General features: G+C 53.5%; 1 protein-coding gene across 1 annotated transcript; it reads left to right on the top strand.

Annotated features, from left to right (window-relative positions):
- The first annotated feature begins 3,121 nt into the window (after positions 1-3,121).
- Positions 3,122-4,018, top strand: LOC124657697 (protein DMP3-like). Its single transcript, XM_047196211.1, has one exon. It carries the CDS (start codon positions 3,317-3,319, stop codon positions 4,016-4,018), a length of 702 nt encoding a protein of 233 aa, XP_047052167.1. The 5' UTR covers positions 3,122-3,316.
- Positions 4,019-13,930: the final 9,912 nt, after the last annotated feature.

Below are 13,930 nucleotides of genomic sequence, written 5' to 3'. Positions count from 1 at the left end.
TCCGACAACAAAGCTGGACGAACCTGGATCTCGTCGGAGCAAAGAGAAATCTTCTGCTTCCCAGCTCCCCCTCGCCACCAAGTCCGGCCGAGAGAAGGGCCGCATCTAGACACACCAAGAATCCTCCTTTCTCCTCCTCGCCGCCACGGCCGGCCGGGAGAAAATCCTCTTCTTGGCCTCCAAAGCACCAGCAAAGATCCACCACCGATTTATTGGGGAAGGTGGCTATGCTCCTCCTCCCGATGTGCTCCATCCATAGGAGTTCGAGTAGCAGCAGAAACGGCCCTATAAGGCCCTGGGCCTGGCGTCGTTCCGGGCCACCACCTCCACTATAGGGCATACGCCCAGAACACGGCATAAAGCCGAAAAACAACTAAAACACGAGAAGAAAACATAACCTATCTACTCTGGCGCGTCACCGCAACCAACTCCGGACGGCTATTTCGGCGGAGAGGCCTTGAATCTCCCCGGTTTGAGGAGGGAGACGACCAGGTACTGTAGCTGGACGAGAGACAGAAAGGGGGAGAATGAAGTGGTACTCCTGGTCATCAATAAGAAACTAATTTGGAATATGAATGTGCCAATTAAAAAATGGAGGGTACGGTGGAGCTACACGTTGTTAGATGAGACCGCCAACACCTGTGCATAGTAACGACAAGTAGCCGGTAGGCGAGGAGCACCTTGGGTGGAACCCTAGCCTCCTCTGCCCGCAAAACCATCTCCCTCGTCTTCTCCGCTGCCGTTGGGGAACGCCGACGGGGTTGTCTTCTCGTGCTGCGCTCACACATGGAGCCCTTCAGTTACGGAGTGTTGTCCCAAACGTCCCGGTGATGGCAACGGATTTAGGGAGCTGGGTGGCGGTCCAAATCACTACTGGTGATGCCTGCTGTGTTGGATACTCGGGTGGTGTTGGGCAGGTTTCGGTGAACTGCAGCAGCGGCGGGGATCCATGTGCTTCGTGCATGAATCATGTCGTTCACGTGGATCAAATAAAGGAGATAGATGGTGATCCTAGTGGTCTTTATCCGTCCAATTCTTTCGAATATCCTGCTGTCGATCATCCAAGAGCTGGCCACCGACGAGTTCCAGATTACCCCACCTGAAGTTTTCATGGATTTCGTGCTCCTCAACCGCTGGGATGGGACCCGGTTGTGGACACCCGCAACTTTTAGCCTGTGGGGTTTCATGGGGATGTGTCGCGTTAAGCTCTGCTTGTCATTAAACACCATGGGACATGTCGATGTCTGCGATTTCCACGGTGTTGGCAGGGGCGGGAATGCCAAGACGACTATGATTGAAAGATCAGAAGGTATTGGCGGAGACAGAGAGTCTCCAGTGGATGAAGACATTTCTTTACACTTTGTTTTGTGGGTGTGGTTGCAGGGTGTTGTTCCTGTCCGAATCACACACGTGCATATGAGCCTACAGGTTGATGCTTTGCAATGAGGACCATGGTCAGTGAAAGCGACATCACTTGGGGACTTCAGTTTAGGTGGTGCTCTTCGAGTGCCGAGTCTCGATGTTCGTGGTGAACACCTAAGGTCTAATCTTTTATTGGTTTTACCTTGCAATGCCATCTCCCTGTTGAAGGCAGTGTTAAAAAGTTTGGATTTGCTCCGAGCTGAAAATCTACAATTCTTGATTGGGCGACAAAGGCTCTGGTACACTGTTCTGTTCTTGGAGAGGTTTCTTTTGGACACTAGATCCTCCTAGTGGTCGATCATTGTGGTAGGGGTTTTGTATCTTCCTTTTCTCTCTCTCTTTGGTTGTGTGTATTCTTAATATCTCAACTAGCTGTTGACATTATGTTGGTGCATATGTTAATTAAGTATAGCAGATATATATAGGAATATAAAATGGATTTGACTATTTTTGAGTCAACTGAGAACTAACTTCCTTCTCTGCCAAATGATGTTATCAAATCCCAATTGCAACTTAACTAGCACGAAATCAGAAAGTAAATTTTACGGTTAGGGGCATTTTTTCGGAAAATGATTAGAAATCTCAGAGGGATCCGTCGCTGGCAACTTCCGCCTCCTGTAACGACACGTGTCGACGGGACCCACACATGACACTGGTGCCTTATCCCTTCCCAGCCCCACTTCTCTTCATCCACTCAATTTTACTAGCCATGGAGACGGAATCCTGCCCACCCACAGCACGAGCCGCTTCTCCTCCCAGCCACGTGTCGCGGCTGCGGCCACCTAGTCATGCGCCGCGTCTCTGCCGCCGACAAGCCCGCCGCTGCGTCCGCCTAGTCATGCGCCGCACCTCCGCCGCTGCCGCCGCTCAGTCACTCGTCGCGTCGCCGCCGCCGACGTGCCCCATGCCCAAGGCACGACTCTCACGACGAAGAGCGGCCACGCTGCTCCTCCTCCGCCGCCCATGGCCGTGCTTCTCCCCCATCGTCCCAACAAGACGCGCTCTGATTTTTCCCATGGTGGCTCGGAGTCGCCCAGCGTTGCGGCCGTTTGGAGCCGTCGTCAAGGACGGCCTCAAGGATCATGGCCGGTACTACGGCCACTTGTTGGCCGCCAGTGTAGGTCCAAGGTGTTCTGGTGCTTCGTGTGGTTTACAGCATGGCCGAGTGGTGCTGCCAAAGGCTCTGGCAGATGCTAGCATGGGCGGGCGGGGATGATACCATGGATGTGCGGGGATGCTACCATGGGGCGGAGCTAGGTTGATTTTTGCTGTCTCCGAATTGCTACAATCTTTCTACCATTTTGCACCATACGCATCAGTTGGTTCTATTGAATTGCACTGAAATTGTTTTTGCTACAACTGATCTGTAATGTTGCTACAAAATCATAATGTTTTTTGCTACAAGCACTCCGGTGAGGTTGGTGAAGTCTGTGTTGAATTGACTGACCCTAAAGAATGAGTGACGGGACGGCGAAAGAGCCGTTCGTTTGCCACTGCCGAGTGCCGATAGGAGGAAGCAACGCCACCAAGCTAGGGAATCCGACCGCCGGCACGATTGAACATGTTCAGTTTAGCAACTACACAGCCTAAGCAGTTGCGTTACGTTGCGCTGCAATGCGTCATTCTCCATTCCTTCACGCCTCGCCCAACCCAACCCAGCCTAAACCGACACTGCCAGCCTAAGCAAACACGAAGCCACGCAAGAACAAGCGGCCCAGCAATAGAAAACCACCACACACAACACGCGGATTCCTCCGTCATTCACCTCCGATCAAGAATCTTCTTCGCACGTTCCTTCCGTTGATCTCGCACATGCATCACTAGCTATCTCGTCTCGTCTACTATTTGATTACAAGTATCCGATCCGATCCAATCCACCCACAAACCATCGATCATGGAGCTAGCAGCTGCTTCTTCTTCCTCTGCCGTCAGGCAGCGGTCCACCGCAGCAGCCTCGCCACTGCTCCAAGATGATCAGCTGCAGCAAGAGAAGCAGCAAGGTGCAGATGGTGGCTCGATACTTCCGCCGCCAGCGCCACGGTCGGCGCTGTACCAGGCGCTGACGTCGACGGCGAGCCTGGCGAACCTGCTCCCCACGGGCACGGTGCTGGCGTTCCAGCTCCTGGCGCCGACCTTCACCAACCACGGCGCCTGCGACGCCACCACGGAGCTGCTCACACGGGCCCTCCTCGCCGTCCTCGCGCTCTCCTGCCTCCTCGCCTCCTTCACCGACTCCCTCAAGGGCACCGACGGCCGCGTCTACTACGGCGTCGCCACTCCCAGGGGCCTCTGGCTGCTCGACTACCCGCCCGGCGCGCCGGCGCCCGACACGGCCAAGTACAGACTCGCGTTCATCGACGCCGTGCACGCGGCGCTGTCGGTGGCCGTGTTCGGGGTGGTGGCGGCCAGGGACAAGAACGTCGTGGGGTGCTTCTACGGCCCCTCGCCGGCCAAGGAGACGGCGGAGGCGCTGGACATCGTGCCGCTCGGCGTCGGCGTCCTCTGCAGCCTGCTCTTCGTAGCCTTCCCCACCAGGCGCCACGGCATCGGCTACCCGGTCACCAATGGCGCCGGTGGCGGCAGCATTAGCACCTGAATGGATTGAACTTAGTTAATTGCAAGCTACTCAACGCTCATCATTGTATCGATTCAATTCTTGCTCAGTTGCTTCTTGGGTTCTGGGATGTCAGTGGTCCGATTAAATGTAAGTGGTATATATGAATAGATTGAACTTAGTTACAAGCGCGTACACGAAACTCGTCAAGTACTGCCTGTTCAAAGTAGCAGTACAATATGGGCATTGTATCAATTCAATTCTTTCTCTGTTACTTGTTCGATTATGAAATGTCAATGATCCTCCCTTAAAATTGTTTTAGTTTGACTCTCAACTTGTCTGGAAAAGTACGACCAAAGGAACAGCCATTGCGGACACAGAATCAAGGCCGGCGGCTCACCCAGGGAGCGTTGACGGGACACCCTTTGCTTCATGCGTCAACTAATGGCTCCCGGCAAATCCTATGTGCCGTCTAGATCGGCACTTGCACCACGCGTAGTGTGGGCCGGCCTAGCTAGACGCTAGGCTTAGTGTTTTTTGTTTCCTTTGTTTCTTCTTCATTATTGTTTCTTCTTCTTTTTCCTTTTTGTTTCTGTTTCTTTTTGAAGATTTGAAAAATACTTAAATTTTAAAAAATGTTTACACTAGAAAATATTCAAATTTTAAAAACGAGCATTTTTTAAAAAAAAAAAACTAAAAATTGTCCAAATTTGAAAAACAATTTAAATATGAAAATTGTTCAATTTTTAAAAAATAAATATTAAAAATGTTCACATTTAAAATATGTTCAGATTTTGGAAAAAAATTATATATGAAAATTCTTCAAATTGAAGGGATGTTCAATTTTAAAAAAAATCACAAAATTAAAATGTTTGAATTTTAAAACTTTTTCAAAATTTAAAATGTTCATATTTAAAAAACATTTTTGTTTCTAAAAAATATTTTCTGGAAAAGTAGTTTCAAAAAAAAAGAATAATAATAAAAGAAAATTCGTATTGCATGTTGGGTTGTGGCCCAGCTAGGCCTTCTATGTGGAGGGTGTGAGGCGTCTGCGGAAGCGCCAACTAGGTTGGTGTAAAGCACTTCCTAAATTTACCCGCATCAAAAGTACATGACGGGCATTTCAATTATACACTTGCCTCCTAGATCGCTCCCGCAAACAAACCTCGGCCCTGCCGCCACTAAGGGGTGGTCTTTTTTTGGCAATTTTCGTTTAGAGGTGGTCCTTTTTGATAATTCGTTGGAGCATGTCACTAGTAGAAAAAGAGGCTTTTGTTCAGAGCTGCCTGTAACTTTAGCACCGATAAGGCTACGAACCCAGACTAAATGGTGCATTAGCACGGGTTCGAGAAGCCAGGATTTTAGAACCGGTTCGTGCGGGCTTTAGCACCGGCTCGTGTCACGAACCGTTGCTAAATGGTTGGCGTCAGCCGCAAACCATTTAGCACCGGTTCGTGGCACGAACCGGTGTAAAAAGTTTTCCTACTTTCCACGCACCTCCACCCCCTTGTGGATCGCCTTTTTTAGAGCATCTCTAGCAGAGCCCGTAAATACGCGAATTGAAAGCGCGGAGTTCAGTTCACTGAACTCGTGTTGAAAGCGCGGAGTTCAGTTCACTGAACTCGTGTTTACGGGACGAAAAATTGATGACGCAGAACAGTCCCCGTAAACGAAAATTGTAAAACACCATATTTCTTAAATATGCCATTAAAGACCCACTTGTCAGATTTTTTCCTTTCTTCTCCTAATTTTCTTTTTTTTCCTGTATTCTTCTTTCTCCCGAACTCTCCCCGGCTAGAAGCACGTCGCGCCCCCACACTGCGCCTTGCCCCGCGCAGACCGCCACGCCCCGCGTCGCGACTGGCCCCGCACCCGACCGCCGGGCCCGCCGCTCCGCCCCGCCCCACGCCATGCTGCCACGAGCTCGCCCCGCTCGCGAGTGTTGTGGGTATACTTTATGGGTATATCAACGGCATGGCCTAGATCCGGCAAGCCCGGGTGGCCCATAGATGGTGGTGAGGCATGTGGCCCATCGGGCGGCCCGATTGTTGTAGATCCCGAAGGATGAAGTCCAGCCCGAGAACGAGGAAGCCGGATCTCTACCGACCTACGAAGGAGGCCGGATCCGTGACGGCCCATGAAGTATCCGGATCCAGCACGTACTTGGAGGAAGGCGGATCCTTGACGTACACGGCAAGACATTGTACCGTAGTTAGGCAACTTGTATTCCGGCTAGGACTCTCCATGTAAACCCTAGATCTGTGCGCCTTTATAAGCCGGATCCCGGGAGCCCTAGAGGCACAACCACAACTCATTGTAACAACGCGAAAGCGCCCAGATAATTCCCGGACAAGCGAGCGGTAGGCCCTCGTCATCGTGCGGGTGTTCCGAAGCCGGGTAACTCGCGTACCACCGTCCCGTGTGCACTCCGCCCTATGGCCCCTACTTCTTCTCCCCCTCGTGAGGATCCCTCCTCGGAGGTACCGTCGATTAGGCAACGACGGTTGGCGCCCACCATGGGGCTCGCGGCGTCCGGAGGCCGGAACCGGGAGGGTTCCGCCATGGGAAGCTACGACGACACCATCGCCGTAGGGCGTGTCCTTTACGCCGGAAATCTGCGGATCGTCCCTCCGGATGAGTGTTGGATTCCGGCTAAAACCGACCCCGTCAAGCTCTCCATCGTCCCGCTTGGCGGCATACACATCTTCATCGGGGAAACCGTCGATTCCGACGGAAACCCACCGGTAAGTAGCGCCGACGCGACCGCCGCCGAGCAGGACGCAGTCGCGAAGATCCGATCCGAGACGCGGGAACTTCCTAGCGAAGATTCCGCCTTAGATCCGAAAAAATCAAAACCCACCCAATCCGCCCCTGAGCGAGAAGTAACGGTGGAAGACCAATGCAGATCCGCTCGGGTCTCCCGGGTGTTAGAGAAGCAAAGGTGTCACTTCGTACACTTCTTGGCCCATACCGCCGTAACCGCCCCTCATGAAGCCGGAGCTGGTCCCGAGCAGAGTCGAGGCTCCGGAAAACAACGCTGCTCCGGATCGGCGAAGAGGCTCGTCGGAGAAAGCGAAACTCCGGCCGAAGAGTCGATTTTGGGAAATCTAAGCCCAATCTCCGGAGACACCCAGTCCATGGACACCGAAGAGTTCGATCGCAAGGTGAAGGAGTATGGATACGGTGAACAGCACCGAAGTCGATTCCGTCCGGCCAAAGCGGTGTACTTGCAACCGTAGCGGCGCCGGGAGAGAACGGATCGAAGAGGCGGGCACCCAATCCGACCCCCAGCCATCCCATCACGGATCTCCAATGTCGCGGGAGCGGCCCCGTAAGGATTCTTCCTCGGAGAGCCTCCTGTCGCCTGAAGAGATGGTCGCGCAAGCAGGCATGGATGCAGTTTATCGCTCGGATATCCTTAACAAACCCATCACTCCCGAAGACGTAGAAGCTTTAGAAGCTAAAAGAGTGGAGCTCCTGGCCACAGCCAAGAAATTCAAGGACACTGCAGCCGCCATGCTGGAGGAAAGGAAGCACGCCGCAGTTTTTGTGGAAGACTTCATCCAGCGTGAGCAGGAGGTGGACGAAGGATTGGCGAAAGTTAAGGAACTTCGAAAGCACTGGGAGGACAAGATCGTCGAAGCTGATCGAGAGGTAGAAAAGGCCCGGCGTGAGTTGATAGCTCCCCGCAGGATCACCTTCGCAACTCCAACGGAGCAGCAGCCATTCGCAACCCCAAAGGACAATATGACGAAAGCTGCAGAGATCCTGAAGAAAAGTGACGAGGAGATTGACATCAACTACTTGCGCACGCTCGTCGCTTCAGCGGTTAAACAGCAGAGCAAGGCAGACACTTTGCGCAAGTTGGAATCTAACCCGGAGCATTGCGTCTCCACTGCGCAGAAGGACGCCCACGACAATCGCCATCGAGATGACGAATCGCGAACCGGATCCTCGGAACGCAGAAGGAAAGCCGGGGAACACCCAAATCCGATCCCCGTACCATCAAAGACGCCACCGTCGGATCCAAGAAAGGGAAAGGATGCAATGTACTCGGGACGAGACAAGTACCGCAACGCCTCTCCTCCGCCTAATGGTTACCCGCGTCCCCCTCGCCGCCGTAGTCCAGCCGGAAACACCAGGCCTCAGGGGCATGGTGGAATTGTTATCCGCGGCAACGTGTTGCCCTCCGGAAACCGGAACAGGGAGCGCACGCCGGAACCTCGCCGGAATCAGAACAACGATCGTGACCCCGAGCCTAGGAGGAGCCGGAATGAGGAGCGCGACCCGGAGCCCCGCCGGAGCCGGAACGACCAGGGCAGCCAGCGTCACGGCGAAGGCAGCCACGGGAGCCGGAGCCAGCACCGGGAGGGCCGGGGAGAATCTGGAGGCGGAAGCAAGAGGTCGGATCGGCCCCCTCGCAGGTCTCCCTCACCACCACCTAGCGGTGGCGGCGGAGGTGGAGGCGGAGGCGGTGGCGGAGATCTCGCTCTCGCTCACGAGTCCCCGATCACGGCTCGCGCGACGCGCGGGAACGCCTCAACGAATACGAGAACCGACTACATCGGACCAAAGTGCTTTGGCAGGATGATTCGAGAGGAACCAAAGCCAAGGAGCTCCCTCAAGCTACCCGGAAATCTGAAGCATTATGATGGCACCGAAAGGCCGGATACCTGGATTGAGGATTACTATAATGCAGTAACCTTTGCCGGAGGAACCCCTAATATCGCCTGCCGCATGCTCCAGTTGTACCTTGTAGGACCAGCCCGGATCTAGCTCAGCGACCTCGAGAAAAACTCCATCTTTTGCTGGTTCGACCTCAAGACCGCTTTTGAGAAACACTTCAGAGGCACCTACAAAAGACCTGCCACGGCAAGCGACCTACAAGCTTGTATCCAGAAGAAGGGAGAATCCTCAAGAAACTTCCTCACACGATGGTTGGCATGCGAGAACGAGTGCGAAAACGTCGACCACACCACCGCCATGTACGCCTTCATTGGTGGACTGCAGAGAGGAGGATTGCCGAGGCATAAGCTTACATGTTTGGCTAACGCCAACAAACCGACTTTGGACGAGATGATCTCCATTGCCGGTGATCACACTCGCCGCCGATGACGACGCAGGCGGTGATATCGCAGCTACAGCAATCCCCCGCACCAACAAAAGAAGAACCGTGATAACGGTAACAACGAGCGGCCATAAACGCAAAAACCCCGATGACCGGAAGAGTGGCGGATCCGACATGGTCGCCATGGCGTTCCAACGCAGAGGTTCGGAGAGGCGGAAGAGGACGCGGCCGCGGAGGCGGAGCCGGCGAGGGTCGGCGAGCATGGCACCGAGGTCACCGCCGGCGGATCCCGCGCCCCGCAAACCTACGAGGAGTACGGAGACATGCCCCGCCTGGCCCATTTGGATCCGGCTACGGGGAAGTCCACTCACACCAACCGCAACCGCAAGTGGGTCAACGACCTAAAGAACGACCCGGAGGCGAGGATACAAGCGAGCCCGGAAGCACCGCCCACGCGGCAAAGGAGGCAAGGGCAAGAACAAGGACAAGGAGGAGGACAGCTCCGAGGCGATGGACGAGGATGATAACTCGCCGGATCCCAAAGCCGGATCCGCGAGTAAATCCAACCCCTTCGAGAAAAAGAGCGTGGGGGCTTACCACACCTTCCTCGGAACCCCCACGATCCGCGCTACAAAATCAGCTACCCGGATCCCGAACGCCACGGTTCCGGCCGTGCCGCGATACGTCGGGTGGTCGGAAGTTCGAGTGCACATTTGACAGGGAGGATCATCCCGCCATTGTGCCAAAAGAATACTACGCCTTGGTTGTAAGTCCCCGCATAGACGGGTATGACTTCTCCAAGTGCCTCATGGATGGCGGAGCCAGCTTGAACATCATGTACTTGGAGACTCTGGAACGGATGAACCTCACCAAGGAACAGCTCAAACACAGCAACACTGAGTTTCACGGCGTGGTTCCGGGTAAGAAGGCGAATTCCCTCGGCAGCATCACACTTCCCGTGGCCTTCGGCGATGTTCATAATTTCCGCGAAGAAAAGATCACGTTTGAAGTTGTGCCCTTCAAGAGCTCCTACCACGTCATCTTCGGCAGGCCCACCTACCACAAGTTCCATGCAAGAGCGTGCTATATCTACAACAAGCTCAAGATTCCGGGTCCTAACGGTATGATTACCATATCCGGAGACTACAAAAAAGCTCACGAGTGCGAGTTGGGCGAAGCCGCCTTCGCAGAGTCTGTCATATCCGGAGAAGAGCTGAAAGGCTACAGGGCCGCGGTGGATCCGACTGAGATGCAAACCACCAAGAAGCAGATCTCCGAACAGAAAAACTCCTTCGGGGCCGCGATAGAGACCAAGAAGGTCAACTTCAAGGAAGATGACCCTAGCAAGCAAGTCTCAATCGGAGCCAACATGGACCCCAAATAGGAAAGCGCGCTCGTCGAGTTCCTCCGCGCTAACATGGATATCTTTGCATGGCAACCTTCTGACATGTCCGGAGTACCTAGGGAACTCGCCGAGCACTACCTCAACATAAATCCGGGGGCTAAACCGGTGAAGCAAGCTATGCGACGCTTTGGAGATAAGAAGCGCCGCGCCATAGGAATGGAACTAGCAAAGTTACTAGAAGCAGGTTTTGTAATAGAAGTTATCCACACCGATTGGGTCGCGAATCCCGTCCTTGTACCCAAAAAGAACACCGAAATACTAAGAATGTGCATCGATTACTCTGGCTTGAACAAGCATTGCCCGAAGGATCCGTTCCCCTTGCCGCGCATTGACCAAGTCATTGATTCGACGGCGGGGGCGGAACTTCTGTGTTTTCTTGACGCCTGCAAGTTGCAGAAGGTCATCCCGCGGGAACAAATTCCGGCGCTGTTCCGGATACCCAAGCGGCTCTGCATAAAACAGTCAGGATATAAGCATACAATTTGAGCATAAAGTAAAAAGTCGGAGCAAATATCTGGGCAAGGTTCCAGTATAAGTACCCAAGATGTTCTCATTGAGCAAATCCCAGTGCTGTTCCGCGGTCTCCATATACTTCCGGAGTCCATTGAGCTCTTTTTGCTGCCTTTTGATGGTCTCGCTGTCAACATTTTTCTTCAATATCAGCTCGCCCTTTTCCCTGATGTGCTCGGAGTTTTTCTCCGCCGCACTCGCTTCTCGGCTTGTTCCCTCTTTAGTTCCGCCTCCTTTAGTTTCGTTTCCAGATCTTGGTACGAGGAGCGCAGGTTCTCAAGTTCGGATGAGGCTGTAGCAAGGGAAGAGGATGCGCCTATAATAAAGTAAGTTAAAAACAAGTTCAAAGTCGGAATATGACTAATGACGAATGAGACGGAAACCAACCTTGGGCATCCGCCAGTTGTTTCGACAGTTCCGCATTATCATCTTTCGTAGTCCGGATATTTTCCGCCCGACTCGAGTAACGCGGCGCCGCAGGGCAATGTTCTTGTGAAGCTCGTAATGCAGCGCACTGCTGTTCCGTAAAACATAAACAAAGTGCAGGAGTAAAAATTCCGCTCGTAGCAGGTGGTTTCTTTCAAAGCATCATTGCCGGAATCTTTTCCGCCATAATGCTTGGGGGCTACTGGTCCGATTTAAAAACTTTCCCGGAAGTAATTTTTCTCTAAGCATCTAAGCGCTAACTATTATTTGAGTTTCCGCATACATGCTTGGGGGCTACTGGGGAGTACCTTTTGCTTGCAGATGAGCTTGTCGAAGAATTGGCCGACATCCTTCTTAAAATCTTGGATCTCCGATGTCGCGGCGTCAGGTTTCCCCCAAGCGTTGTTCAGCATGGCATTGAGCAGGTCTTGTTCAAGCTCCCATTTCTCCGCCTCGGACAGCTTGTTGAAAAACTTGGTAGCATAGGCCTTGGGGGTGGAAGTGATGTCAGCCGGATCTCCAAAGTTCTTCGGAAAAACGACGATGTCGCCAGCGCCGTCTCCGGCCTTCTCAGAAGAAGTGACTTCAGCCTCTCCTTGGCCTTGTTTTTCCGCATCTTCTTGGGCAGGGCCTTTGGCCTTAGGATCTTCTCCACCCACCTTCTCGCTGCTAACCGGAATTATTTCCGGTGGAGTGTTTGCGGCAGGAGGGGGAGACGGATCAGCTTGAGGGGGAGATGGCTGAGGAGTAGGGTGAGAGGCACTTGGCGGAGCTGGAGTAGCAGGACCGACTCACGGGAGATTTCTTCATGTACTTAGTAATGGGCTCTTGGTCGGCGGTTCGCGTAGCGGTGGTACTCGGATTTCTGTAAACAAGTGAAAGGGGTGGAATGAGAAATAATTTCGCCAACATAAAGGTGCACCATATTCGGAAACTTACAAGGTGCCGGGGATGACGGGGCGCGTGCGTTTGCCAGCTGTTTCCAGCATTTTCAGGCGTGCACGTTCCGCTTTCCTCGAGTCTAGCGGAGGTGGCTTTACGGTTCTTGACTTCTTGGCGGAGGCCTCGCCGCTAGCTCCGGCTTCTGAGCCGGAAGCGTTGGCGCGGGGACGCTTCGTAGGTCGAGGGGCCGCCTTGCGGGGTGCCTGTTCCTCTTCCTCCTCATCGTCGTCCGGAACCTCCTCCGCCGCGTCGCCACTGACGGGGACACGAATGATGGTGCGGAAGTTTTCCTCCGCCAAAGTATTGAGCTGGAGGAACATGCATAGAAGTTAAAGTTAATATCCAAAAAACTTGTGAAGTTTGAAGCAACGAAAAGAACAGAGCTTACCGGAGGACACTGGTCGTTTGTATAAATGTCCTTGATCAGTTCCGGGACCTGTTGGCCCCGGCCTGGAAATCTTCACCAAAGTCTTGAACCTTCTCTTCGTGGAGTCGGCCGGAAGATCATGGCGGGTAACCCGGAGGAGATCGTCCGCCCGGTGTAAGTGCACATCAAGCGTGCGTTGTGGCGCGAGGGCTGGATCCTCCGAGAAAACCAGACTAAGTGTGAGCGTGGGACCCGGTCGGTCCATCGTGGACTAGCCAGGAGATTCTCCCCGCTGCCTTCTCCAGAATTGGGGTGTGGGCGAGCGAAGGAACGAAGCTCCAGCTCGCGAGTTCTTCCGGAGGCTTGTTGACAAACTGGGGGAGACCTTCATGGACGTCCGGAACTGAAGCGTTCTTCTCATAGAACCATCCGGCGTTCCAGACTCGGACGGATTCGTGCGAGTCGTGGGGAGGATACATACGGCTATGCCGGAGCATAAACGTCATGCTCCCGCAGTTCACCATTGCTTTGTCCTTGGTTTCTTTCTTCACCCGGAAGAAGAATTGCCACAGTCTGATATCAGGTCGGATCCCAAGGTGCCCTTCGCAAAGAGTTACGAAGTTGGATAGGAGGAGATATGAATTTGGGAAGATGTTGTGGGGTTGGAGCCCGTATGTGTTGAGGACGGAGAGGAAAAATTCCGAACAGGGAAGTGAAAGTCCGCGTTCCACCCAAGCCTTGGTCATAACGATTTCTCCGGCTTCAGGCTTGGGGACGTCGGAGTCACGAGTGAAGCTCCAGTGAGTGGAGATCATGCCCTCGTTCTGGAGTTCTCTAAGCTCCACATCGGTAGTTGCGCAGGGCCACCACTGACCCCGCTCTCCTTCACGGATCCGGGCCTTGGATGCCTTCTTGTTTTCCGTCTCCGTACTTTGGCTGCCATCCTAGCTTGTCCCTCGAGTTCTTCTTGAAGCTCTTTGAGGGAAGGGATCCGGCTTGGCGCGGTGCTGGAAGATGCGGAAAATGGTTGAGCTAGCCTGATGTCGGAAACATATGGTGGTAGGAATGCTATGGGATCCGGGCATATTGGTTCTCATCGGATTGGGATCCGGGCTACTCGGAGAGCTACCAGTACAGTGCGATGAATCAAGTGGCATGCTTCCGGCTGCGCCCATACGAATAGTTTGAGTACCCGGATCGCTTAATCTATCTTCTACACTAAGTCTATCTTCTAAA

This window comes from Lolium rigidum, chromosome 1, assembly GCF_022539505.1.
Source record: "Lolium rigidum isolate FL_2022 chromosome 1, APGP_CSIRO_Lrig_0.1, whole genome shotgun sequence".
NCBI classification, from domain to species: Eukaryota; Viridiplantae; Streptophyta; class Magnoliopsida; order Poales; family Poaceae; genus Lolium; species Lolium rigidum.
This window is presented reverse-complemented; position numbering and strand designations above follow the sequence as displayed.